At 38.2% G+C, this 25117-nt stretch overlaps 1 protein-coding gene across 6 annotated transcripts in view; it reads right to left on the minus strand.

Moving 5' to 3' along the window:
• TM9SF5 (transmembrane 9 superfamily member 5) overlaps nt 1-25117 on the minus strand; it is an 80736-nt gene that overhangs the window by 45636 nt on the left and 9983 nt on the right. For all 6 annotated transcript variants that reach the window (XR_003033819.2, XM_059884532.1, NM_001077895.1 and 3 more), the window contains 3 exon segments: nt 24474-24603; nt 14597-14724; nt 9785-9896 (listed from right to left, as the gene is read on the minus strand). Coding sequence is in view for 5 of the 6 variants with exons in the window: in XM_059884532.1 (XP_059740515.1) it covers nt 9785-9896; nt 14597-14724; nt 24474-24603 (370 nt within the window). In the remaining variant the exon portion in view is untranslated.

Genomic DNA, 25117 nt, shown 5'->3' on the forward strand with positions numbered 1-25117 from the left:
GATTTAGGGGTGATGAGACAACATCTAGCTCTCAAAGGATTCACAGAAAGACTAATGATAATGGACACAGAGAGAAGAGCGAATAATGGAGCAAATGAAGTAAAATGTTAAACATTGGAGTATCTAGTTAAAGGGACTATAAGAGTTCTTTGTGTTATTTTAGCAATTTTTCTGTAGTATGAAATTGTTTACTTTTAGAAAATCTGAATTTACAGACTGACAAATTCAGGGATAGATATTCATTGCATGAAAGGATTTGTCTTAGCCATTTTATTATTAAAATATTATTATTATAACAAAGTGTGACTTAATTTGTCAAAATTTGAATTGCATGCATTTCTTCACCAGACTACTGTCCATTGCCTTAAGCAAGTTAACGCATATCAAGCCCTTTAACAAGGAGTGAAATAAGTGAGGGAAATTAAAAGGTCCAAACTTTCAGTTGCATAATAAATGAGTCACAAGTATGAAATGTACAGGGTGAGGAGTCAATGATTATGTAATACCTCTGTATGGCGACAGATGGACTAGACTTATCGTGGTGATCATTTTAAAATGGATAGAAATATCGGATCACTGTTTTGTAACAAACAAGAACTAACATAGTATTGTAAGTTAATTATACTTCTAAACCAACAAATAAATCAATCCACAGAAAAAGGGATCATATTTGTAGTTACCAGAGATGGAAGTGGGGAGAGGGGGAATTAGATGAAGGTGGTCAAAGGGACAAATTTCCAGTTATGAGGTGAACAAGTACTAGGGATGTAATGTGCAACATGATAAGTGTAATTAACACTGCTGTATGTTACATATAAGAGTTGTTACAAGATTAAATCCCAAGAGTTCTCATCACACGGAAAAAATATTGCTTTGCTATTTCTTTAATTTTGTATCTATATGAGATGATGAATGTTCACTACATTTATGTAGTGACCACATTTATTGTGGTCATCATTTCATGATATAAGTCAAACCATAATGCTGTACACCTTAAACTCATACAGTACTCAGTCACTCAGTTGTGTCCGACTCTGTGACCCCACGGACCGTAGCCCACCAGACTCCTCTGTCCATGGGATTTCCCAGGCAAGAATACTCGAGTGGGTTGCCATGCCCTGCTCTGGGGGATTTTCCCAACAAAGGGATTGAATCCACATCTCTTGCATCTCCTGCATTGGCAGAAGAATTCTTTACCACTGCAGCACCTGGGAAGCCCCTAAACTCATACCATGCTGTATATCAATTACAGCTCAATAAAACTGGAAGAAAAAATAAAACGTAAAAAAAAGAGGTACTTTCAAATATACATGACGAAGTTTGGCTTTTAAATACAAAGAGAGCCTAGAAAATCTGCAGTTGTTAAATCAAGTAGTTTTTGCACCAAACACTGCCATCTGCTGGAAATAACAGTCCACAACACATACTACTCCTCCATAAGACAATAAGAAATTATTTTAAAATCCTAAGGCATATTTGAGACAAAATGACAAATGTAAAAAGATAACTAAATGGTGGAACCCATTGTTTAAATCCATTTAAAAGCAATTATTCTGCATCTTTACATCCCAGAGTTTCAAAATCTTTTATAAGACATAAAAGCATATGAGGTAGGCAGGTCTTTAATGCTCTTTCTAATGAAATCACAAGAAGCAAAGGCAGAAATATAGATGAGAGTTCTTGATTCAGGACCCAGTGTATGATGGGTTTCACTCAGTAAAAACACCTGCAGGGAATCAAAGAAATCAAGGGGTAGGCAACTAGAGCTTCTTTTAGTCTAGTTGTTTTCAACAGGGAGAACAGTACCCTCTAGGGGACATAATGAAACGATGCGAGGATACTACTGGAATTAGAAGCATAGTAGAATGCCAGACAGGGCATTGGGAGACCCACACAAAAAATTGAGAACTTCCAAAAGCCCCATCCACCATTTATGTGCGTGAAAAACTGCTTATGATTATCTGCAGCTAGATTCTAACTTCATTTTACAATTAAAGTATTTTTGTGTGCTAAATCTTTTCAGTCGTGTCCAACTCTTTGCAACCCATGGACCGTGACCCGCCAGGCTTCTCTGTACATATGAATCTCGAGGCAAGAATAATGGGGTTGGTTCCCGTACCCTCCTCCAGGGGCTCTTCCTGACCAAGGGATCGAACTCTTGTCTCTGGCATCTGCTGCATTGGCAAGCAAGTTAATATACATTTATTTTTCCCCCAGGAATGCAACTACCATGTAAATTGAGGGAAAATGGTACTGTTTGGCTTGAAACTTTATTAAAATTGATCAACATCTCAGAAAATCATGGCATCCTTTAGAAAGATGTGATATTTGAGCCACCAATATACAATAGTCTCACATTCATCTGTATTCATATATATATCATATTTACAATGATTATACACATAGGTCCCTGGAGGAGGAAATTGCAATATACTCCAGTATTCTTGCCAGGAAAATCCCATGGACCAAAGAACCTGGGAGACTGTATGTAGTCCATAGGGTCCCATAGAGCGGGACATGACTGAGCATGCGAATACACATAGATGCAAGCATCTAACAATGACTGAAATATATCTTATTAAAAATTGATTTTTTAATTTCTCCTTTATATTATAGTTGTGGTGTTATACTGATGTCTCTTGAAACTATGTGTAAGACAAGTTTAATTATCTAGTATCTATTAAAATTATTTTACAATAGCAAAGGGAGAAGGATAAAACATTTGTTATTAAAAGAAGATATTAATCTGATAGGGTTGAGCTCCATTCCCTCACTTTACTATAGGGAAACTGAAGTCCAGAAAAGAAAATGAACCTGCTCAAGGTCAAGTATGAGTTTGAAGTAAACCAGTACCAAAACTCTCTGATTCTCAAATTCAGTTATTAGTCTATGGTGCCTGAAAATCAGGAATGCATCTTGCAAAAAAATGCAAGACCTGTGGCTAGGGTCTCAAGCTAGCCCACAGCTAAAGCTTATATAACTCACATACACAGATACATAGCTAAAATTAATGTGATTAGAGTGAAATCAAAAAAATCTTTAATTGGTGGTATAAACAGTAAGTTTTTTAAAGTAAAATATGATGAGTAGAAATATCTTAGCCCGGCATTCAAGGCCATTCAAAATGTGTTTCAAATCTACCTTTCTACGAATACTGTTTACACATAAACGATTAAAGTCTGGGGTATTATACTGAATCTTTTTGGCCTTTATATACCCAGGACTTAACACCTGGCACCTAGGATGCACTTATTACCTATTGCTGAATGAATAAACAAATGAAAAAATTTCTTTCAGACAAATCTATTCACTGTTCCCCACATACACATGTACATTCTCACTTGGAAAGCCCTTCCTCTAGCCCCCCTCCAAATTCCTAAATTCCAGGTCTTTTAACTCAGTCTATGACCTTTCCCAAAATGCCTTCCTCAGCATCCTTCAAGGACTAGCTCAAGGCCTCTCTCTTAAAAAGTCTTCCTAGCACCTGGGAGTTCTGCCCAGCCTGGGCCTGGATGGTGGGATCTGGCCTCCGCTGCCCACCAGAACCCCGGGGCTTCTGGGAACCAATCCAGCCCCTCCACCAGCCCCCCAGGGCCTCGCCTTCTGGATGCCCCAGGGCCTGCTGGCCTCTAGACACTGTCTTCCTGCCAGAGCCCCGCCCTCCCCTGGGGGCTGTCTGTAAAGCCCTCCCATCCCCACCCTTTGTTTCCAGGCATAGTTCCTGCCCATTGTAAACTCATACCTTGGGGACTTCCCTGGCAGTCAGGGAAGCAAGATTTCACATGTCAAAAAATAAATAAAAAATTAAAATAAACTCACACCATTAAAGTGGTTGTTTTAGGAGCCTGGATTCTGTAGCCAACTTAATCTAGATTTATAATCCTTTACATTTGTGACCTTGGGCAAGTGACTTTATGAGTCTCAGTTTTATAGTCTATAAAATGAAGATTTAAAGGGAATTGCTGGTGGTCCAGTGGTTAGGACTTGGCACTTTCATTGCTGTGGCCTGGGTTCAATCCCTGATCGGGGAACTAAGATTCTGCAAGCCAACCTAGACAGCATATTAAAAAGCAGAGACATTACTTTGCCAACAAAGGTCCGTCTAGTCAAAGCTATGGTTTTTCCCATGTTTGGATGTGAGAGTTGGACTGTGAAGAAAGCTGAGCACCAAAGAATTGATGCTTTTGAACTGTGGTGTTGGAGAAGACTCTTGAGAGTCCCTTGGACTGCAAGGAGATCCAACCAGTCCATCCTAAAGGAGATCAGTCCTGGGTGTTCATTGGAAGGACTGATGTTGAAGGTGAAACTCCAATACTCTGGCCACCTGATGCAAAGAGGTGACTCACTTGAAAAGACCCTGATGCTGGGAAAGATTGAGGGCAGGAGGAGAAGGGGACAACAGAGGATGAGATGGTTGGATGGTATCACCAACTCGATGGACATGGGTTTGGGTGGACTCTGGGAGTTGGTGATGGACAGGGAGGATGGTGTGCTGTGGTTCATGGGGTCGCAAAGAGTCAGACACGACTGAGCAACTGAACTGAACTTGTGGATAATGGGAGCCAGGTTTCTCAATATCAGAGAAAGAAGTTACAGATCAGCAAGGGGAAAGGGCTAGCACGACCACTGCTATACTGACATACTGATCAGGGAGATCAGTATGAATTCCTATTTATCATATTTATTTTATCCATTTATTTTTATATTTTCCCATTTACAATTAGAAAATAATCTATGGAGTGCTACTTTGTCACTGTGAGAATAACCCAGTTTCTCCAGCACTCAGTCATCTACAGTTTTAATATCCTTTAATCAATTATTGACCTGAATCAATTATTTAGTTGGAGGATAAAAGGAGACTTATTTTCTTTTTTTTCTCCTTACTGCACTGTCTGGCATGTGGGATCTTAATTCCCCAACCAGGGACTGAACTTGTGCCCCCTGCATTGGAAGCGAGGCGTTCTAACCACTGAACCACTGGGGAAATCCAGAAAAAGAGACTTATTTTCAAATTCTGTCATTCCCACTGAAGCAATTCAATAAATGATAATTAAGTACACAGCTTCTCATTTGTCCACTGAAAGCTATGTTATAGGTTCAATACAATTTTTTATTGTAGAGAATTGAACTTTCATTTTCATAATATTAAATTTAAAATAATATAATCTCACCAAGTTTAAATTTAAATAATGCAGAAGAAAATTTAATCATATGGCAAGTGTTTACATTATATGGTTAAGTTAAAAGGGCAGGTTACAAAACAATGTAGCTCATCCAATTCTCACAACCTAATGATACTACTAGTAGCAAGCATTGTTTGAGCTCCTTCTTTGTGTCAGAAACTATACCACGTGCCTTTAGTTATATTTCCTTATTTAAATTTCACACCTGTGATGTAGATAATTACTATTATTGACCCCGTTTTACAAATGAAGAAACTGAAGATCGAAGTGGTAAATGGTAGGCAAGATCTAGTATAGTAAGTAGTGGTAGAAAACAGGAACTCAAACCCAGCTGTCTGATTTCAGAATTATCTCTTAATTCCATACACCAAAATTTTCATGGTGGTTCTCAGCACATGGTGGTATTCTAAATGACTTTTATTTACATTTTGTGATCTTTCTATATTTTTAAAATGAACATGAATTACTACTATAATTTTTTTTTTACTTAAAACAACTGACAAGGACCTACTAAATAGCACAGGAAACTATATTCGCTATTATGTAATAACCTATAAGGGGAAAGAATCTAAAAAAGAATATATATATATATATATATATATAATGCGTGTGTGTAACTGAATCTGTGCTGTACACCTGAAACTTACATGATATTGTATATCAACTATAGTTCAATAAATTTTTTAAATTTAAAATGTAAAAATTTCTAGTTTAATAGAATCTTGTAAGGTACGATAAGACACAACCACCTTATACACCTAGTGTGCACATAGTAGAATCTGCAGTGGGATAGAAATGTTACTCCAGAATAGTACTCCATAGTCAAAGAGGAGTCTAAACTGTTGAGTTAGACTCAGTCAAAGGTTTCTCTATTAGGAGACTTTAAAACACTAATGTGGGCTTCCCAGGTGATTCAGCGGTAAAGAATCTGCCTACCAAGCAGGAGTGTGAATTTGATCCCTGAGTCGGGCAGGTCTCCTAGAGAAGAAAATGGCAACCCACTCCAGTATTCTTGCCTGGGAAATCCCACGGACAGAGGAAGCCAGTGGGCTACAGTCCATGGGGTCGAAAAAAGTCAAACATAGCAACTAAAAAACAATATCAAACACTCATGTGCTTTGTGAAGCTACAAAAGCAGACAGTAGGAAGTAGCATTTTCCAAATTTGACTAGCATTCTTGGGAATGCACTTTGGGACATGTTGATATGTACGATTATCACTGGGTAAAAAATTTTAAAAAAACACAAACATTTTGAACCCAAGACAGAAAATAAAGAAACAGCACCATGAGAGATATTCATAACCACTCTTCCTGGCACCCTCCCCACAACTGTAACAGCAACTTTCTGGTGTTCAGATACAGAATATTGTGGTTAAAAGCAATTAAGTAAAGGCAAAAAAAGAATATTGTGGCTTAGTGCATTCTCACTGTGTAAGTGTACTCTGCACCTATGAGCTACTTTTGCATAAGACATTTGTAAAGCAAGCGGTCCTGTATCTGAGAGAAGGCACAGGAAACACTGTGTGTCTACTACCGGCTAGGAGCTGTGCTAAATATTTTATATGTTTGTTCACTTATCTCTGCTAGCAATCACATGAGGTGACTATTTTATCCCCATTTTACAGGTCAGGAAATATAGGCTCAATGTAACCTGCCCAAGTTCACACAGCTAAGAAATGTCAAAGCCAGGATTCAGACCTTGGGTTTGTCTGGTTCTTTCCATTGTACCACATCTGGAAGCCACAGGCCTTCTAAGCACCTTAAATGAGTTTCAGTGGGAAGGAAAATTCCTCTTCTGAAATAGCTTCCAGGATTAAGGAAAGTTAAAGAACAAGGAGTTAAGATCTAACCCCAAATAAGGCAATTTCCTCAAAACCCCCACATGCTATGCTGCTGCTGCTGCTAAGTCGCTTCAGTCGTGTCTGACTCTGTGCGACCCCATAGACGGCAGCCCACCAGGCTCCCCCGTCCCTGGGATTCTCCAGGCAAGAACACTGGAGTGGGTTGCCATTTCCTTCTCCAATGCAGGAAAGTGAAAAGTGAGAGTGAAGTCGCTCAGTCGTGTCCGACTCTTAGCAACCCCATGGACTGCAGCCCACCAGGCTCCTCCGTCCATGGGATTTTCCAGGCAAGAGTACTGGAGTGGGGTGCCGTGGCCTTCTCCGCCCATATGCTATAGCTGCATCTAAACCTGCACCTTAGCTCTTTTGACTGCCACAGTTGCTTCCAGCAGGCAGACAGACCACCAACACCATACCATGTAGGCCTCTGGCTTGAGTCTAAACTTCAGTTTAGATGTGCTTTCCCTTGACATTTCCTGTAAACATAAGCGTTCTTACACTTAAATTTTTTTATTTTATTATTTTTTTCTTCCAGCTTTACTGAGTATAATTGATATACAGCACTGTATACATTTAAGGTGTACAGCATAATGATGGGACTTAACATATGTCATGAAATCATGACCAGAATAGGTTTAGTGAGCATCCATCATCTCATATAGATACAAAATTAAAGAAATTTAAAAATATGTTTTCCCTAGGATCAGAACTCCTAGGATTTACTCCCAACTTTCATATATAACATACAGCATTAATTATATTTATCATGATGTACATTACATCCCTAGCACTTATTTATCTTATAACTCCAAGTTTGTAGTTATGATCACCATCATTTAATTCCTCCCTCCCCTCATCCCCTGCTTCCAGTAAGCACAAAGCCAATCTCTTTCTCTCAGTTTGTTTTTGAAGTATAATTGACCTACAAATCTGTCAGTTCTTGTTACACAACATAGTGATTCAATATTTCTATACATTTCAAAATGATCACCACAAATAAGTCTGTTACCATCCTACACTTAATTTTAATAGCCAATTGATAAGTGATAAAAATGTATAAGAGCTTCCACTCTTCAATCTACTTCTGATAATAGCTTGAAGTCGGAATACTATTTTCAATCACTAGGGAAAGGTTATTTTAATTTCTTCAGGGTGTACTTCATTCCTTTTCCCAGATTACACTTCTGTGTTTCATCCAGAGATTAGAAGACTGGACTATACTTATTGGACTGGTAAATTGCCTGTTTTCACCAATTGTATTTTGGGTAAACTGCAGGATGTAGGATCAAGTAATCCTGACCTCTAGCTGGATGACTCAAAGTACACACACACCTCTCTAACATAAACGCTTCTCATTTTCTTTACAGTAACTCTGTAGGCAGAAAATATAATAGACCTTTAATATAGAAAGCCAGAATGGAATAGTGGAAAAACTATGAGTTTGGGGCCAAACAGACCTGAGTTTGAATATCACTTCCACCTCCTGCTAGCTATGATCTGGAGAAAATTACTTCAGCTCACTGGGCTTCAGGATCCTCATTTATAAAATGGAGATAACCACTCTAGGTGATACATAGGGACAAAAGCAAGGCATCCCCAAACTGGAATTGCTTTGAGAATGAGATTAGGAAGAATTGTGTTATAATGGCTGTCAGGCCATCTATAGAAATGACACAAACCAAGCACAATTTGTAAGTGTTCAAAGAGATTTGAGACCTGATCCCAAATAAGGTGATTAGGGTTTTGTCTCAGGAAAGCACATCCAAAGCTGTAAGAAATAAGCCTTGTATAAAATCAAGTATAATCAAAGCTGAATCAAAAATATGACACAGTCTTTAAGAAAAACTATAAAGAGAAATACATATACCTACATAGTGATAAAAAGTTTTCCCTATGAAAGGAAAGCCCCAGTGTTCATTTTCTGGAGAAGTACCTCTAATACTGTCCAAGGCTAAGAGCACCTGACCCATGAATATAAACATCTGGTCCATGTGCCATACGAATATCATCTTTTAATACTTGTCTTCCTTTTTCTCTGGGGTCCTATGTTCACCAAGAAACTTTCTACTTATTCTATTCTGTTTATATTTGTTTTCTCATATCTCTTTATCATAGGCAGATGTGCTAACCAGCTAACATGAATGATGTGGTCAACAAGGCATTTAGATTTCTCCAAATAAATTATGAAATTGGTGTTCTGGTTTAGATATTAGACCCTTAGGAGTTTGCCTAGTATGAATCTATCTTACTTTGTTATACTCACAGAATTAAAATTCTGAAGCAAGATTTTTTAAATTGACAGAAACCTAGTATTGCTGAGCATGCTAGGGAACAACCTAGCAACTTTCTTGTGAAGAATTTGGTAATGTGTTATCAAAATGTGTACACCCTGGGACTTCCCTGGTGGTCCAGTGGCTAAGACTCTGTGCTCCCAATACAGGGTCCCGGCTTTGATCCCTGATAAGGGAACTAGATCCCACATGCTGCAACTAAAGATCTTGCATGCAACAACAAAGATCAAAGATCCTGTGTGCTGCAACTAAAACCCAGAGCAGGCAAACAAATAAATACGTCTTTTTAATGTTTACACCCTGTTATCTAAATTCCTACTTCTAGGAATTTAATGCAAGCCTGGTAGGAATGCAAGTCCATCTGGTCGCAAAGAGTCGGACACGACTGAGCAACTTTATTTTCATTTCATAGGACAGTTATATACTTGATTTGGAAGAAAAAGTAAGATTATGGCATGGAATACTTACTTCAAATTTCACAGAATAAGTGTAGATGATGTTCAACTTATCTGTATAGTCTCCAGGGATTTCCATAGGGGTTCCATTGCAAGTTAGATGGTTTTCATCTACATGTTTGTAGCTAGTAAAAGAGAGGGAGAAAAGAAAGGGAAGGGGATTTTGATATCAAATTGAAATTGTAAATTTCTGATTCATGGCTCTTTGGGCATGTAATAACAGCAGGATGATAAAAATGGGCCTTTCATTATATTCTGCATTTAAAACTCTTTACAATTTAAAATATTCTTGTTTCTAAATGTCCCTAACATGCAAATAGACTCAATATCCTGCCGAAAACACAACACTTAAGAACTTTCTCTTTGACTGTGGATAGATTTTTTTTTAATCCTTCTATTAGTAAATGGCTTTATTTTTCATCTTTCATCCCATCCCTCTCTTCCATATACTAAAAAAAAAAAAATCTATCTTGTAACCTCAACTATAGTTAGAAAATCAAATAGATGAGACAGAAGTCATATTTATAAGCACCCAGAGATTTGAGGGCCTACTGTGTGTAAAATGCCATGCTTAGCCATAAAAGGGCCTGAGGATATATCTATGTGAACCTTTTGTGTTTGAAAAAGAGAATGATTATTAAAACCCAAAGATGGAAAACAAAAACTAGAGAAGCTTCAAACTAGACAGGACTGGTGAAGCTAGCAAATGCCTGGTCAGAAATAAAGTGACTCTTCCATTTCTTGAAAAATAAAAGAATAAAGGGGAGAGAGAAAAATCAAAAGGAGAAACCATGTTGCTTCATTTATGAAATAGTTAACTCAACATACAGTTTACCCCATGGTTTCTGTCTAAAGATTAATATGCAGTCTCTACACATACATGCACAATCAAACCACTCACTCACAACTGCAAAGGTTATTGGTGTGCACATCTTTTGTATTCATTCTTGTAACCCTACTGTCTGGTCCATATGTGCCCTTACAAGTGTAGGATAAACGTATTCTTTTAAAGCCAAAATACATTTTAAAATAGCTATGAATTAGAGAAATCATAATTGTTAAGGCTACAGGTCAACATTTCACACTGAAGGGAAAAATTAAATTACTGCATGATAATGCATATCAAGTATGCTCTGAAGTACGGGTCTTAAACCCCGTACAGGGAAGATCTGCATTTCATTTAAGAGACTGTGTGGCAAAAATTCTATAAAGGTCTCTAATCAAGTTAGAAGCCCTATTTTAAACCACTGGCCTTATACATGGATTGTATAAGGCTTTCCAAGCCACTTTCACAACTTCAACTTTTACTCTGAGATGGGAAGTCACTGGAAGAGTCTAAGTGGCGGACTGACATGAGCTGAAATTTAAAAAGGCTCACGTACGTGTACGGCTGAGTCCCTTCGCTATTCACCTGAAACTATGACAACATTGTTAATCATCTATACCCCAACACAAAATAAAAGTTTAAAATGAAAAAAAAAATAAAAAGGAATGCTCTGACTGCTGTATTGAGAAAAGGTTATGAGAAGACAAGGGTAGCAGCAAGGAGACCAGCTAGGTTTCTGCACCAACCAGGTAAGTATGACGATGTCCTGGACCAGCTGATAGTGCTGGAGGTGATGACAAGTGGTGTATTCTAAATACGTTTTTAAAATAGAGCCACATGGGTTCTTCCATGGTGGTCTCTGGGCTTCCATCACAGGGAGCATGGGATCCATCCCTGGTCTAGTAACTAAGATTCCACAAGCCATATGGTGCTGCCAAAAAAAAAAAAAAAGCCAGAGCCACATGATATACTAAAGGATTGGACCAGATATAGGGTATGAGGGAAGAATGATAAAGAGAAATCAAGGGTGATGTCATGGTTTGGGGGTCTGAGCAACTAGAAGGATATAGTTGCCATCTACTGAGATGGAGAAGACAACAAGAGAAGTGGGTTTGGACGGAAGATTAGAAGATTATTTGGGGACATGTTAAGTTGGAAATGCCTATTAGACATCCAAGTGGCAAATAGACAGCTAAATATACAGGTCTAGAGACCTAAGAGGGGCTTCCCAGGTGGCATTAGTGGTAAAGAATCTGCCTGCCAATGCAGGAGACACAGTAGACACGGGTTTGATCCCTAGGTCAGGAAGAGCCCCTGGAGGAGGGCATGACAACCCTCTCCAGTATTCGTGCCTGGAGAAACCCATGGACAGAGGAGACTGGTGGGCTACGGCCCATAGAGTAGCAAAGAGTCGGACATGACTGAAGCAACTGAGCACACACACAGAGACTTAAGTGTCATTGTGGTATCTGATACCAGGAGACAGGGTAAGATCACCAAGGTGAGTATAAAGAAAGAGGCAGAGCTCAAATACTGAGTTCTGGAGCCCTCTGATATTAAGAGCTTGGAGGAAAGAGGGACTTCCCTGGCAGTCCAGTGGTTATGACTCCATACTCTCACTGCCAAGGGCCCAGGTTCAACCCCTGGTTGGAGAACTAAAATCCCACAACCGTGTGGTAAACCCAAAAATGACAAAAAAAAAAAAAAAAAAGAAAAAGAGGTTGGAGAATTTGGAAGACTGATGAGCAACCAGTGAGACAAGAGAAAACCAGGAAGGGGTAACCCAAAAGCCAATGCAGCAGGTGTTTTAAGGAAAAAGAGATAATCAGCTATGGCAACCATCAGGGAAATTAACAGGGTACAGTACCTGAAAGAAAACACAAGACTTCAGACTTAGAAAACCATTAGGCCTAACTCACATCTATGACCTTGAGCAGACTGCCCAATTCTGAAAAAGATGAATTTTAACACAGTCCTTATACTCAGGGGGACCAAATAAATGAGCTTTACTGTGATTAGATAAAAGTTTTATTGCATGCATACATAAGTGATTACCATGAGCAGGATAGATAAATACAGCTCTAAAAAATGATTTTCTTGGCTTTTTTTTAACTCTGTCTGAGCCTGAGAGTATGAAATGTGCCTGTAAGCACTAAATTTGATTTTCATATAGCTGATGAGATTAGCTTCCTATATCATACTTTGTATGTTAACTACCTTTCTACCCAAATGACTTTCAACAGGAGCAGCCATTCTGAGTCAGATCTCACAGTCCATGAACCTAAAATTCTATTCCCACTTATCAGAAGTGACATACACAAAGAAGCATGGGTGATTGCCCTTGACAATTGTTAGCATTCCCTGGCCTCTCTGGGTAGCTCTGTTTATCCTGTTAATGATAAACACGCCCTGATCCTTTTAATCTTTCTTTCATTCCCTATCTGCAATACCTTATGAAATAAATCTTCAAAAAAATTTAACATAGCCACTAATTTCCAAAAGAATATCTTTTTATAAAGATAAATCAGAGTTGGAAAGTACCAGTGTTCTTCATCTTCTGGGGTCTTGTTTATCTAATGAAATATATGGACCCTTTTACCCAGAAAAATACACATCAATAAAAACTGGGTTTGATGCATCAGAATCTATATTCAGTTCAGTTCAGTTCAGTCGCTCAGTCGTGTCCGACTCTTTGAGACCCCATGAATCGCAGCACGCCAGGCCTCCCTGTCCATCACCAACTCCCAGAGTTCACTCAGACTCACATCCATCGAGTCAGTGATGGCATCCAGCCATCTCATCTTCTGTTGTCCCCTTCTCCTCCTGCCCCCAATCCCTCCCAGCATCAGGGTCTTTTCCAATGAGTCAACTCTTTGCATGAGGTGGCCAAAGTACTGGAGTTTCAGCTTCAGCATCTATATTAAAATTAACCCTAACCCCTAATTCAGTGCCCTCCTTTTGTAGATGAGGAAATTGAGCCTGTGAGACATCAAGTTAATGTACCCAGGGCCAAAAGCTTGGTACAGTACATTCTTTAACTATTCTTTCCTTTTGGTCATTAGTTGTGACAGATGGAACAACCTTGGCTAAAATAAAATAGGCTGGTAGACTTAAAAACAATGAAATCTGATCCATCTTGATGAACTTAGGGTTGACTTCCAAAATGGAACCAGCAGATATGAGACTAAAATCCAAATTTCCAAATTCCTTGTTCTGTGTTCAGAAAACTATACCATACTTACCTCCTTTAATATTTCACCTTAGTCTCAAAGGATAACTTCCTCCATCCTAATATACCAGATTTTGTAACATTTTACCCATATCAATCACGATTTGATATACTGTATGATTTATTTCTCCTCCCTCTTTTAATTGAAGAGTACCAATCTTATCCTACAGTTTCAAAGAATCTTGAAGTTAGAACATCATTTGCACCTATCCAGTCTCTTACCCAATGCAGAACTGCCCTTGAAATTCATTAAGTATTCACTTACTAGGGACCAGACACTATGCTGGGTGCTTAATTATGAAATCTCTAAGAGCTGGGTCATCTAGGCTCTTCCTACAACATCTAGGGGTTAACTACTCACTACTTCTTGAGAGTGCTTATTCAACTGTTAGAGAGCTCTAACTGCTAGCAGATTCTTCCTCAAACCCAGCTGGTACCTGCCTAATAGACTCCACTGTAACTAGAATTCTCCTCTGAACAAACACAAACCTTAAGGTAATCTCTGTCATGTGGCAGCAACTAAAGAAGAGTTAGGACACCCTCAATAAGGCTATTCTCTTCCAGATCTGTCAGTTCTTTCTCACACTACATGTTACTCGCATGCTTACTATAAGTAAAAGGGTATAAAATTGTCTATTTGATTTTTTAAACTTTATGTCTAAGGTTATATCACACATATATCCTAAAAATGAAAATTCTGGTGAGATCTTCTACATTTTGAATTAATTTTTAAATTAATGGAACTAATTTAAAAGATATTCTATAATTACCTTTTGGGCTCAAGTCTAGCAGAAACCAATTTTGAAACATACCAATCTACTTCATTTTCACTGTGATATGTAATGGTAATATCAACGTGGTTGAAGATGTAGTAAGTATTAGTTTTGTTGAATTCAGGCTGCAAAAATATAAAGAAATTTAAAAGAAGTTTGAATGTTTCCTATAAACTCAAAAATATAAATTGTGAGCATGGAATGAAAATGGGATATATTAGTTCTAAAAAACCAAGCTATAAATTAAGAATACTGAAGTGTAAATGTGTTTTTATAAGATTAAAAGTGCAGCCCTGAACATCTGGCCTAAAATTAATATGTTACTTAATTCTATTGTCTTAAACAGTTGTTACAAAGGAATAATATTGAAAATGTAAAATTCACAAATGTATACATTGCTGGTTTTAACCACACAAAAATATGAAGTAATGCAAATAAACTAATAAAATGTTATAGGTACTTAAAGTTTAAGCATATCAAGAGTTTGGCCTTTATTTATGGTTAAAGTAAGGAAACAAGAAAAAATAGAAGACGTGTTGCAGAATGCAAACTGTGGTGTCTCTGGGTAGTGAGACTACAGGCATTCATTTGTCCACTGGTTCTTTAGATTTTTCTGTACTTATCAAATTTTGTATAATGAGGGTATATTTACATTTATAATCAGAGGCATAAAACAGAGGCACCAAAAAGTGAATTAAACTCTATCAGTCAAGTACTCTTTAGTTCGTTCCCTAACAGCCACAACTATATCTGTAGGTAATTATCCTACATCAATGCTTCTTAAACTTGAAAGTTTATTCAAATCACCCAGGGATCTTGTTAAAATGCAGATTCTGACTCACTGGGCCTAGGGTGAGACTTGAGATTCTATATGTCTAACAAGCTCCCAGGTGGTGCCAATGCTACTGGTCCTGGAACACACTTTGAGAACCATTGCTCTAATTCAGAAGAAAGAAAACTTCTGACTGCTCTTTTCTGGTAAAAGTGGTTAAGGGAGAGTGAATGATTATTTTTCCATAAGGATGTGGGAGAAGCTTCTGTATAAGACTTATGATGGGTTGGACTATCCCCCAGTACAGTGAAATGAAAGATAATATAACCATACAGAGAAATACAATGCAGCTACAGTAGATCTGCACGTACTGATATGGAGGTATGGCCATGATAGACACTAATAGAAGCAGCACACTGTGCTTAGTCACTCAGTCACATCCAACTCTTTGTGGCCCCATGGATTCTAGCCCTGCAGGCTCCTCTGTCCATGGGGATTCTCCAGGCAAGAATACTGGAGTGGGTTGCCGTGCCCTCCTCCAGCAGATCTTCCCCACCCAGGGACTGAACTCAGGTCTCCCGCATTGCAGGTGGATTCTTCACCATCTGAGCTGCCAGGGAAACTCAAGAATTCTGGAGTGGGTAGCCTATCTCTTTCTCCAGAGGGTCTTCCCAACCCAGGAATTGAACTGGGGTCCCCTGCATTGTAGGCAGATTCTTTACCGGCTAAGCTACCAGGAAAGCCCCAGAAGCAGCACAGCATAGGGGTTAAAGAAGTGGACTCCACAGTCAAATTGCCAAGGTTGAAGACTCAGGTATGGCATGTACCAGCCTGTGTGATGTTGGCCAAGTTGCTTAACCAATCAGTGTCTTGATTTCTGCACCTTTACTGTAGACATCATAACAGGGTGTGTGTTAGTTGCTCAGTCGTGTCCAACACTTTGTGACCCCATGGTCTGCCCATGGAATTCTCCACACAAGAATACTGGAGTGGGTTGTCATTCCCTTCTCCAGGGGATCTTCCCAACTCGGGGATTGAACCCGGGTCTCCTGCATTGCAGGCAGATTCTTTACCATCTGAACTACAGGGTGCTGGAAGCATTAAATCAACGCATGAAAAGCATTTCAACTACCATGAGGCATAAAGTACTGGATCTGAGAGATAACATGGTAACAAGGTCCTTCAGGATCTGAATCCTGCTTATCTCTCCAGACTCATCTGCTGCCATAGCCTCTACTTAAAATCTGATGTTACTACAAAAGAATTCTTTATTCTGTGCTCTCACAGCACTCAGCTCATATCTGTGCCACTTATATCAGATTGTAGTCGATGTATTTACATGTTTACATCCCCTAGTAAATTGTGTTCCCCATATGATCACAAGGCTAGGAATTTTGTCTGGCTCATTCATTCATTCAACAAATATTTTTGAACATCTACTATGTGCCCGGCACTTCTCAAACATGTTCTCAGAGCTAATATCCTGTAGATGTTCAAAAAATACAAAAAGCAGTTTGGGATGGTGCAAAGAGAACAGAATTTGGATCAAAAAAACATTGGCATGAGGGAATTCCCTGGCGGTCAAGTGGTTAAAACTCAGTGCTTTCACTGCCATAGCCTGCGTTCAGTCCCTGGTTGGGGAACTAAGATCCTGCAAGCTGCATGGTGTAGCCAAAAAGCAACAACAACATTGAGATGGAATTCATATTTTGCCACATACAATCTTTTGTATGTCAATTTTTCTGGGCCTTGGTTTTCTTAGCTGTAAAATGGGGCTGCTGCTGCTGTTGCTTAGTTGCTCAGTCATGTCCGACTCTTTGCTACACTATGGACCGTAGCCCACCTGTAGCTCCTCTGTCCATGGGGATTCTCCAGGCAAGAGTACCAGAGTGGGTTTCCATGCCCTCCTCCAGGGAATCTGCCCAACCCAGGGATCGAACCCAGGTCTCCTGCATTGCAGGCAGATTCTTTACTACTGAACCACCAGGGAAGTCCATAAAATGGGGCTACCATCACTTAATTCATGAAATTATTAAGAGGAATAAGTGAGAAATCATATGGAAAGAGCTAGTACAGTACTTGGCACAGAATAAGGAAGTCATTAAAAGATTCCTTCCTACTACATATTAAAATTATGCTTTAAAACTTTAACTAGATTTCCAATTCCCATCTTATTTGGGCCAAATCTCCTGCTGCAAAGCACAAATGATAAACATAACAAATATCTCCTTAAAAGCAACATGAGCATAGGATGTAGCACATTGACCCCTAACGTAAACTATGGACTTTAAGTGGTCACCATGTGATGCATCAATGCAGGCTCATCAGTTGTAATGAATGTCCCACTCTGGTGGAGGATGCTGAGAATGGAGGAGGTTATGTCTGTATGGCACAGAGGGTATATGGGAAATCTCTGTACCTTCCTCTCAATTTTACTATGAACCTAAACCTGCTCTAAAGAAATAGGCTTTAAAATTTAAAAAAGCAACATGAGGTGACAAGAAAGTAAGGAACTACCAATGCCAAATTCTTTTTTTTTAATTATTCTTATTTTTTAATTAATTTTTTGGCCATGCCATGTGGCATATAGGATCTTAGTTCCTTGAACCAGGTATCAAACCCATGCCCCTTGCATTGGAAGCCCAGAGTCTTAACCACTGGACTGCCAGGGAGGTCCCAATGCCAAATTCTAAGGGGAAGCAGCAAGCCAGAGAGGTCAGCTGGGTAAGGAAGCACTGATGCTGCTCTTGCCCTGAGGACACCTGCTAATTTGGGCAAACCTGAACTTCGGTTTGGGTAGCTTCCAAAGGAGGAGGAAGGGGCACTCAGGGAGGGCCCTCCCAGATGAGAAGGCTAATATGAAACCCTCTGCACACTAAGCTGAGACCACCTACCCCTTCCAAAAGCAACATACTCAGGATAAAGGTGAGCCAGAAGTGAGCCTACTCCTATAGTCCCAATGGACTATTGGGAAGATGGCCTCAAAGATAAACAGAACCAGATGCGGGTAGGGGGAGAGAAATAAACTGTCCTCAAAAATCATAGATTTGCAGGCTGGATTTACATCATCTAAGTTGCCTCAGGAAGTTTAAATTATGAATTTGCCTTAAGGTGTTCCCGGACTGGTCTTTCCCAAAGACACCAATGTGGAAGTAAATGAAAATCCTCTCTGAAGGAAAGTACTTTGACCCTAGGACTCAAACTCCACAAATACTACTTGAGAACAATGAATATGAAGTCAAAATAACGAAGCATACAAGGTAAAAAGGAATCATGAGCGGGAACTAGCAGAAACAAATTTGTAAAGATTTCAGATCCAGGAATGATAGAGGCAGATTTAAAATTAACCAAACTTAATATATTTCAAAGACATCAAACACAAGTGTGAAAGCATGTGCATAAAATAGATAAGTATAAAATAATGACCTAGCAGATTTGAAAAACAACAAAACTTGTAGAAATGAGAAAGATTATTACTGAAATTTTAAAAGAAGGAACATGTGAAAAGAGAATTTATAGACTAGAAGATACACCAGAAGAACACAGTACAGAAAAAAAAATAGAAAATACAGAAAAAAACTTAAGACATGTAGAGAAGAAAAAAATACTTAACATAGCTTTAATTGCAGTCTAAAAAGGAAAGAAGAAAAGATCTGACTATGGCTGAGAATTACAGAACTGATAAAAGGCACCAATCCAGGAAACTCAAGGAATTAACACCACGATTAAAAACACAGCAAAACAAAAATCCATAACCAGATGCATAATCATGAAACTGAATAACACCCTCTAAGAAACAGGTGACTGGAAGGTCCCTGGTAGCCTAGTGGCTAAGATTCTGAGCTTTCACTGCCTCAGCCCTGGTTCAGTCTCTGGTTAGGAAATTGAGATCCTGAAAACCATATGGTGTGGCCAAAAAAAAAAAGTGACTAAGAAGTAGGTAGAAATGAAAAGACTATAACAGAAATTCAAACCTTAAATATTAGAAGAATTACAACAATAAAATGTAGACCACATAAAGACTTTTCAAAGAAATATCATATTTCATGGAATTGAAAATGCCACCATTTGCAAAATATCATTTTATGTGCTGCTAAAAAAATACACTGCCAATTAAACTTTAACATGCCATCAACTGGAAGACACATCTTGATTTCATAAATGATAAAATATGGGGAAACATGAGTCTTAGAATCAATAAAATGTGGAATATCAAAATAGTAAACAAAATGTAATATAACAGAACTGAGAGTAAATGTCATAGCAATACATGTAAATGGACTTAACTCAGCCATTAAGAGGAAAAGATTTTTCAGAAGATGCCCTGAAGCAAAACCCAACAACATGTTGTATAAAAGAGACACATCCAAAAGAGATCTGGAAAGTTAAATTGAAAGGATAGGCAAAGTCACACCAAGCAAATGTATGCAAAAAGAAAACAGGAGAGTGGAATCTCCTCCTCCAGACATGATGGAAGAACACGAGACTAGATTTACTCTTTCACCTTAAACAATTTTTTCAAATGGTTAAAATATTTGAAAACGGTTTTCAGACCTTGGACAGCAAAGAACATTAAGAGAGTGATCACCTAGAGAAGGGGAAGCCTCAAGCTTCCTTCCCAGAGAGAATTTCCAGGCTGTGGTGCAGAGAAGGGGTACCCAAGGAAGCCCCGCAATCTCCCCAGTTGGGAAGACAAAGTTCAAAGTCCAGAGAGGCCAAGGGGGCTGGATTTTGTGGGGCAGAATACCAGAGACAGGGAAGCTGCACAGAGATTTTGGGAGATAAACGAGGGCTCTCTTTCATCAGAGTATTGATCAGTGCATGCGTGTAAGGTATGCCAGTTATTGATTTATTGCCTCTCATTGCCAAATTCATGCTCTTTGACCTCTGTGAAAATTATCTGGGCCCTTTGAGTATTTTAACTAGGTTTCCTTTGCAAGCTGGCACTGAATGAAGCTTTGTCAGTAGAGGGCGCTGCCTAGATGCTGCGAGAGAAAAGGTTTTTGTTTCCTGGTTAATGGAAGCTTACGGTTTCTGAAGCCTCAGCATCCTCTAAGGAATAGTGGATCCAGTTATCACAGTAAAAGAAAGAAACAAAAGACACCAGGTGGAGGGGGATGAACAAGCAGAGCACAGAAGACTTTTAAGGCAGTGAAACTACTCTGTAGGATATTATAACAGTGGACACATGTCATTATACATTTGTCCAAACCCATAAAATACACACAAGAGTGAACCCTAATGTAAACTATGGGCTTTAGGTGAAATGTGTATCACATTAATTAATGTGTATCACATAGTGCTACAGTGTGTATCTTCACTGTGTATCAATGAAGATTCATCAGTTGTAACAAATGTACCACATTCTGGTGAGTGATGTTGATAATGAGGGAAGCTATGCATGTGTGAGGGCAGAGGCACCTGGGAAGTCTCTGTACCTGCCATTTCATTTTTCTTGACCTAAAACTGCTCTAAATAATAAACCTATTTTTTAAAAAGAGACATTATGTGCATCCTGATGAAAGAACACATCACTACCTTATCTTGTCAAAGAGATCAAACCTGAATCTAATCAAGCCACTAGATCCATCTATCAATTTCAAAGAAAACAGGGACAGAGGAAAATGTACCATTGTTTGGATGAATGATACAGGAATAGACAAATGTATAAATCTGTGATAAATCAAATCCAAAGATGCTAATTATAGAATCTAGGTGCTGGGTATCTGAGTGTCCACTATACAATTCATTCAGCTTTTCTGTGTGTTTGAAAATGCTCCCCCCAAAAAGAGAATGTTCAGTCCATGGGGTCGCAAAGAGTCAGGACACAACTGAGCAACTTCACTTTCACTTACACAAGAAAATATTGATAAAAGATATATAAAATGCTCAAGTTTAAACCATAGTGTTGAGAGATGTAGACTTGGGTCATAAAACTGTAAAAGAAACTCAAGGAAGTGATTAGGGTGAAAAGTTAGGATTGTGGTTATTTTAAGGGACGCGACAGAGTTTCAATGGGTAGGATACATGGATACCTTCTGAGGAGGCTGACCAAATTCAATTTCTTGATCTGGCTGACATTTACAAAGGTGTTCCCCTTATAATAGTTCATTAAACTTTATATCTGCTCTGTGTGGTTTTCTGTTATCTGTTTTTGTTTGTTTGTTTTAACAAAAAGGGTTTTTATTAAGTCCATATCCTTTGGAGAGTTCCCTGGTGGTCTAGTGGTTAGGATTTGGCGCTTTCACTGCCATGGCCATAGTTCAATCTCTGGTCAAGGAACTAAGATCCCATAAACTACATGACCCAGCCAAAAATAAGAACCATTCCATATAGAATTTCATCTAGAGTATCAAACACAGACTTTATTTACCCAAATTTCTCCTGTTCATTAACTTCTCTCTTCTGCTATTTGCTGCTTTTCCTCCCACATTCCCTATGTCAATGTTTACCATTGTGAAGAATATATATCACTGGGGATATATGAGATAATCTTAGGTAGTAGATGAAAAAACAATCTGTATTCTACTTTTCTATGTACTTGAAAATAGATGAATAAAATATATATGTACACTAAGCCTGTAATTTCTATAATTTCCTTTTAAATAAGTTCTTATAAGTTAAATTAGAAATAAATACATATTTGCCATCTCTTTTGCAGAGCATTGTATTAACAAGCCTCCTAGACTGAGCCACATGACTATTGAGGTCCTTAACAAAACAATAGCTTTTATAAAGCAATTATATTCCAGTTTTTTTTAAAGGAAAGAAAAACTTTTGAAAAATAAAACAATTATTTTGTTACTACTTCTAAACTCTATCCCATTTATCTCAACTTTCTTACCTCGGAGTGATTTCTCTGTGCTCCAAGAATTGGAGCTTCTGGCCTTGGTCTTCTCTGTATTCCACTCCAAATCCTTATGCTTGTCAGATCTAAAGCCATTTGTCTTTATATCTTTACCTTTGCTAGTAATATCTCATAAATGAAATCATACAACCTGTAAAATTTTATTTCTGGCTTCTTTCGCTTATACAAGTTTGAGATCTCTCCATGTTGTGCATGTGTCAACAGTTTGCTCATTTTAATTGCTGAGTTGTTGTACAAGGAATGAATACCCCATATCGTCTTCATTTACTCACCTGCTGAGCGGCATTCACATTGTTTGCAGATGTTAGCTGACATAAATTGTTACAAATGTTTGTGTAAAAAAAAAAAAAAAAAAGCCCCCTTTTTCCTAGGATGTCTTTACTGGAGATGGGAGAAGAGATGGAGTTTTCATGTAACTAGGACTTTTAGTGGCCTGCTCTGATATGCTGGAATCCCTGAGACATGTATACAAACTACACCTCAGGCCCCATGAGTCTTGTTAGATATGTCAAGCCTTTGATATTAAAAAAATACCTCTGAAATCTATTAAAGATTAAATATCTATTGCTTTATATATCATGGTCACTATACTTTTTGCTATAGCTATTTTAACTAGCAGTACCAAATATAACTTTCCTTTCTAAATTCATAACAATAAAACTTTAAAGAAATTTTTTAAATTACAGATAAATAATAATTACAAGTGCCTCAGTTATGGCACAAATCACCAAGGTGGTCCCTGAATGACTGAAATGCAAGAAGCACAGCCCCTTTCTCTGGAAAGAAACAATGAAGGGTACCATCATTTAGACTCCAAAACAGAAACCTGGCAGGCAGCCTCTGCTCCTCTGTCTCCCTTCCCCTTCAGCCCATTGCAGATCCACATTGAATCTCTCCATATAAGAAAGATTCTAAGTAGTGCTGCCCTTCCATGACCATTCAGCCTCCAAGGCAGCCCCAAGACACTTCTGTTACTCTAGGACCCAATAGAAAACAGTTTGAGAACCACAAGATAAATTTCAAACCATGTGATTGGGACTTCCAAGCTAAAAAGATCTGAGTTGGAGTCCTATGTCTCCCACTTACTAGCTGTCTGCCCCTAGTCATGTCCCTTACTGTTTCTGAGATTGGATTTTATCATCTGTAAAACAGCAATAGTAGATTCTAGCAACAGGGCTGTTTCAAGGATTAAATTAATCACTGTGTATAGGGTGATATAACATTGCTTCTGGCTCATAATAGGCATTTAATGTGACTTTCCTTACCACTGTATACAGGACCTCCTGCCATGATTGGCTTCTACCTACCCCTGTTTTGAGCTTCATCTCTACATGCATCCCCAAAACTCCAAACCTTATGCTGCAGATATACCCAATTACTCACAGTCCCTCAATCACAGCATGCTATTTCAGACTTCCAATCTCTTGACCAATCTCACACTGATTTCCCTTCTAGAAATGCTCACCCACCCATTCGTCTAACAAATACTTTTTCATTCCCTTAATTATATCCTCCTTGCTCCTTAGTCTCCTACCATAAAACATTTTATTGCATCAGTTTGCTCACAAGTCTATCTCCTACTTAGGACTATGAACTTCTAGAGGGCAAGGGACCACTTGTCTGTGTATCCTCAACCTCTAGCATAAAATGGAGACAATAGTAGCTGTCCCATTCATGTTTAAGTGACTATGCTGCTGCTGCTGCTGCTAAGTCGCTTCAGTCATGTCTGACTCTGTGCGACGCCATAGACGGCAGCCCACCAGGCTCCCCCGTCCCTGGGATTCTCCAGGCAAGAACACTGGAGTGGGTTGCCATTTCCTTCTCCATATTATATCATATTATAATATATATTTATTATATATAAATATATTATACATTATATATTTATTAATACATTAAAATCTCTTTAGTTTTTCTGTAAGAAAAACTTTTCGTAAGAGGAAGTTAATATTTAGTAATTAATGTTTTAAAATCTTATTTTATTTGGAAATGACCTAGCTATTTAATAAATTTATTATTTAGTTTAGTACAACTCTAGAAATTTAAGTTATCCCAATCCTAGGAGATTATTTTAGATTATAATAAATATAAATATTTTTAATAGTTTATCTAAAAGTTTTTATCTCATTTCTATATTTATATATATAAAGACTTACCTTTTTTTAAGTAACTAGAAAGCAAATTGTAAATGAAGCAACATTCTTATATTTCTATAGTAAGTTCTCAATACTTACATGCATGAAGCAAGCATCACTGGATTCACCACTTTGGGGAACAAAGCATCCTACTGGAAATCCTGTTGTACAGTACTTATTCCCACCATTTATATCACGACACCATACCACTGGCATATTATCAATAATCCTAAATATAAATATTTTTAAGGAAAAGATTTAATAAGCAATTCATATAAAGCAAAACTAACATCATCTTACATATATTTAAGTTCAGATTCTTGTTTATTTTTGTTTTGGCCACACCACATGGCTTGCAAGATCTTAGTTCCCCAACAAGGGATTGAACCCAGGCCCATAGCAGTGAAAGTGCTGAGTCTTAACCACTGGACTGCCAAGGAATTCTCCAGAAGCAGTTTTAAAATCTATTTAATATCTACCTGAAATTATATACTATTTTTTGTGGATTGGCTTTGATTAAAAATCTTAACTTATGGGGAGGAGGTAGGAGGGAGGGCTTAACAAGTAAGAGGTATATGTATACATACAGCAGATTGATGCTACTGTACAGCAGAAACTAACACAACATGTAAAGAAATTACATTCCAATTTATTTTTATTAATTTATTTGTACTCCAATACTTAATCTTTTTAAGAATCTGAACTTAAGGAATTCTCTGGTGGTCCAGTGGTTAGTACTCCAC

This window comes from Bos taurus, unplaced genomic scaffold (assembly GCF_002263795.3).
Source record: "Bos taurus isolate L1 Dominette 01449 registration number 42190680 breed Hereford unplaced genomic scaffold, ARS-UCD2.0 Super-Scaffold_1723_ScbfJmS_2085, whole genome shotgun sequence".
NCBI classification, from domain to species: Eukaryota; Metazoa; Chordata; class Mammalia; order Artiodactyla; family Bovidae; genus Bos; species Bos taurus.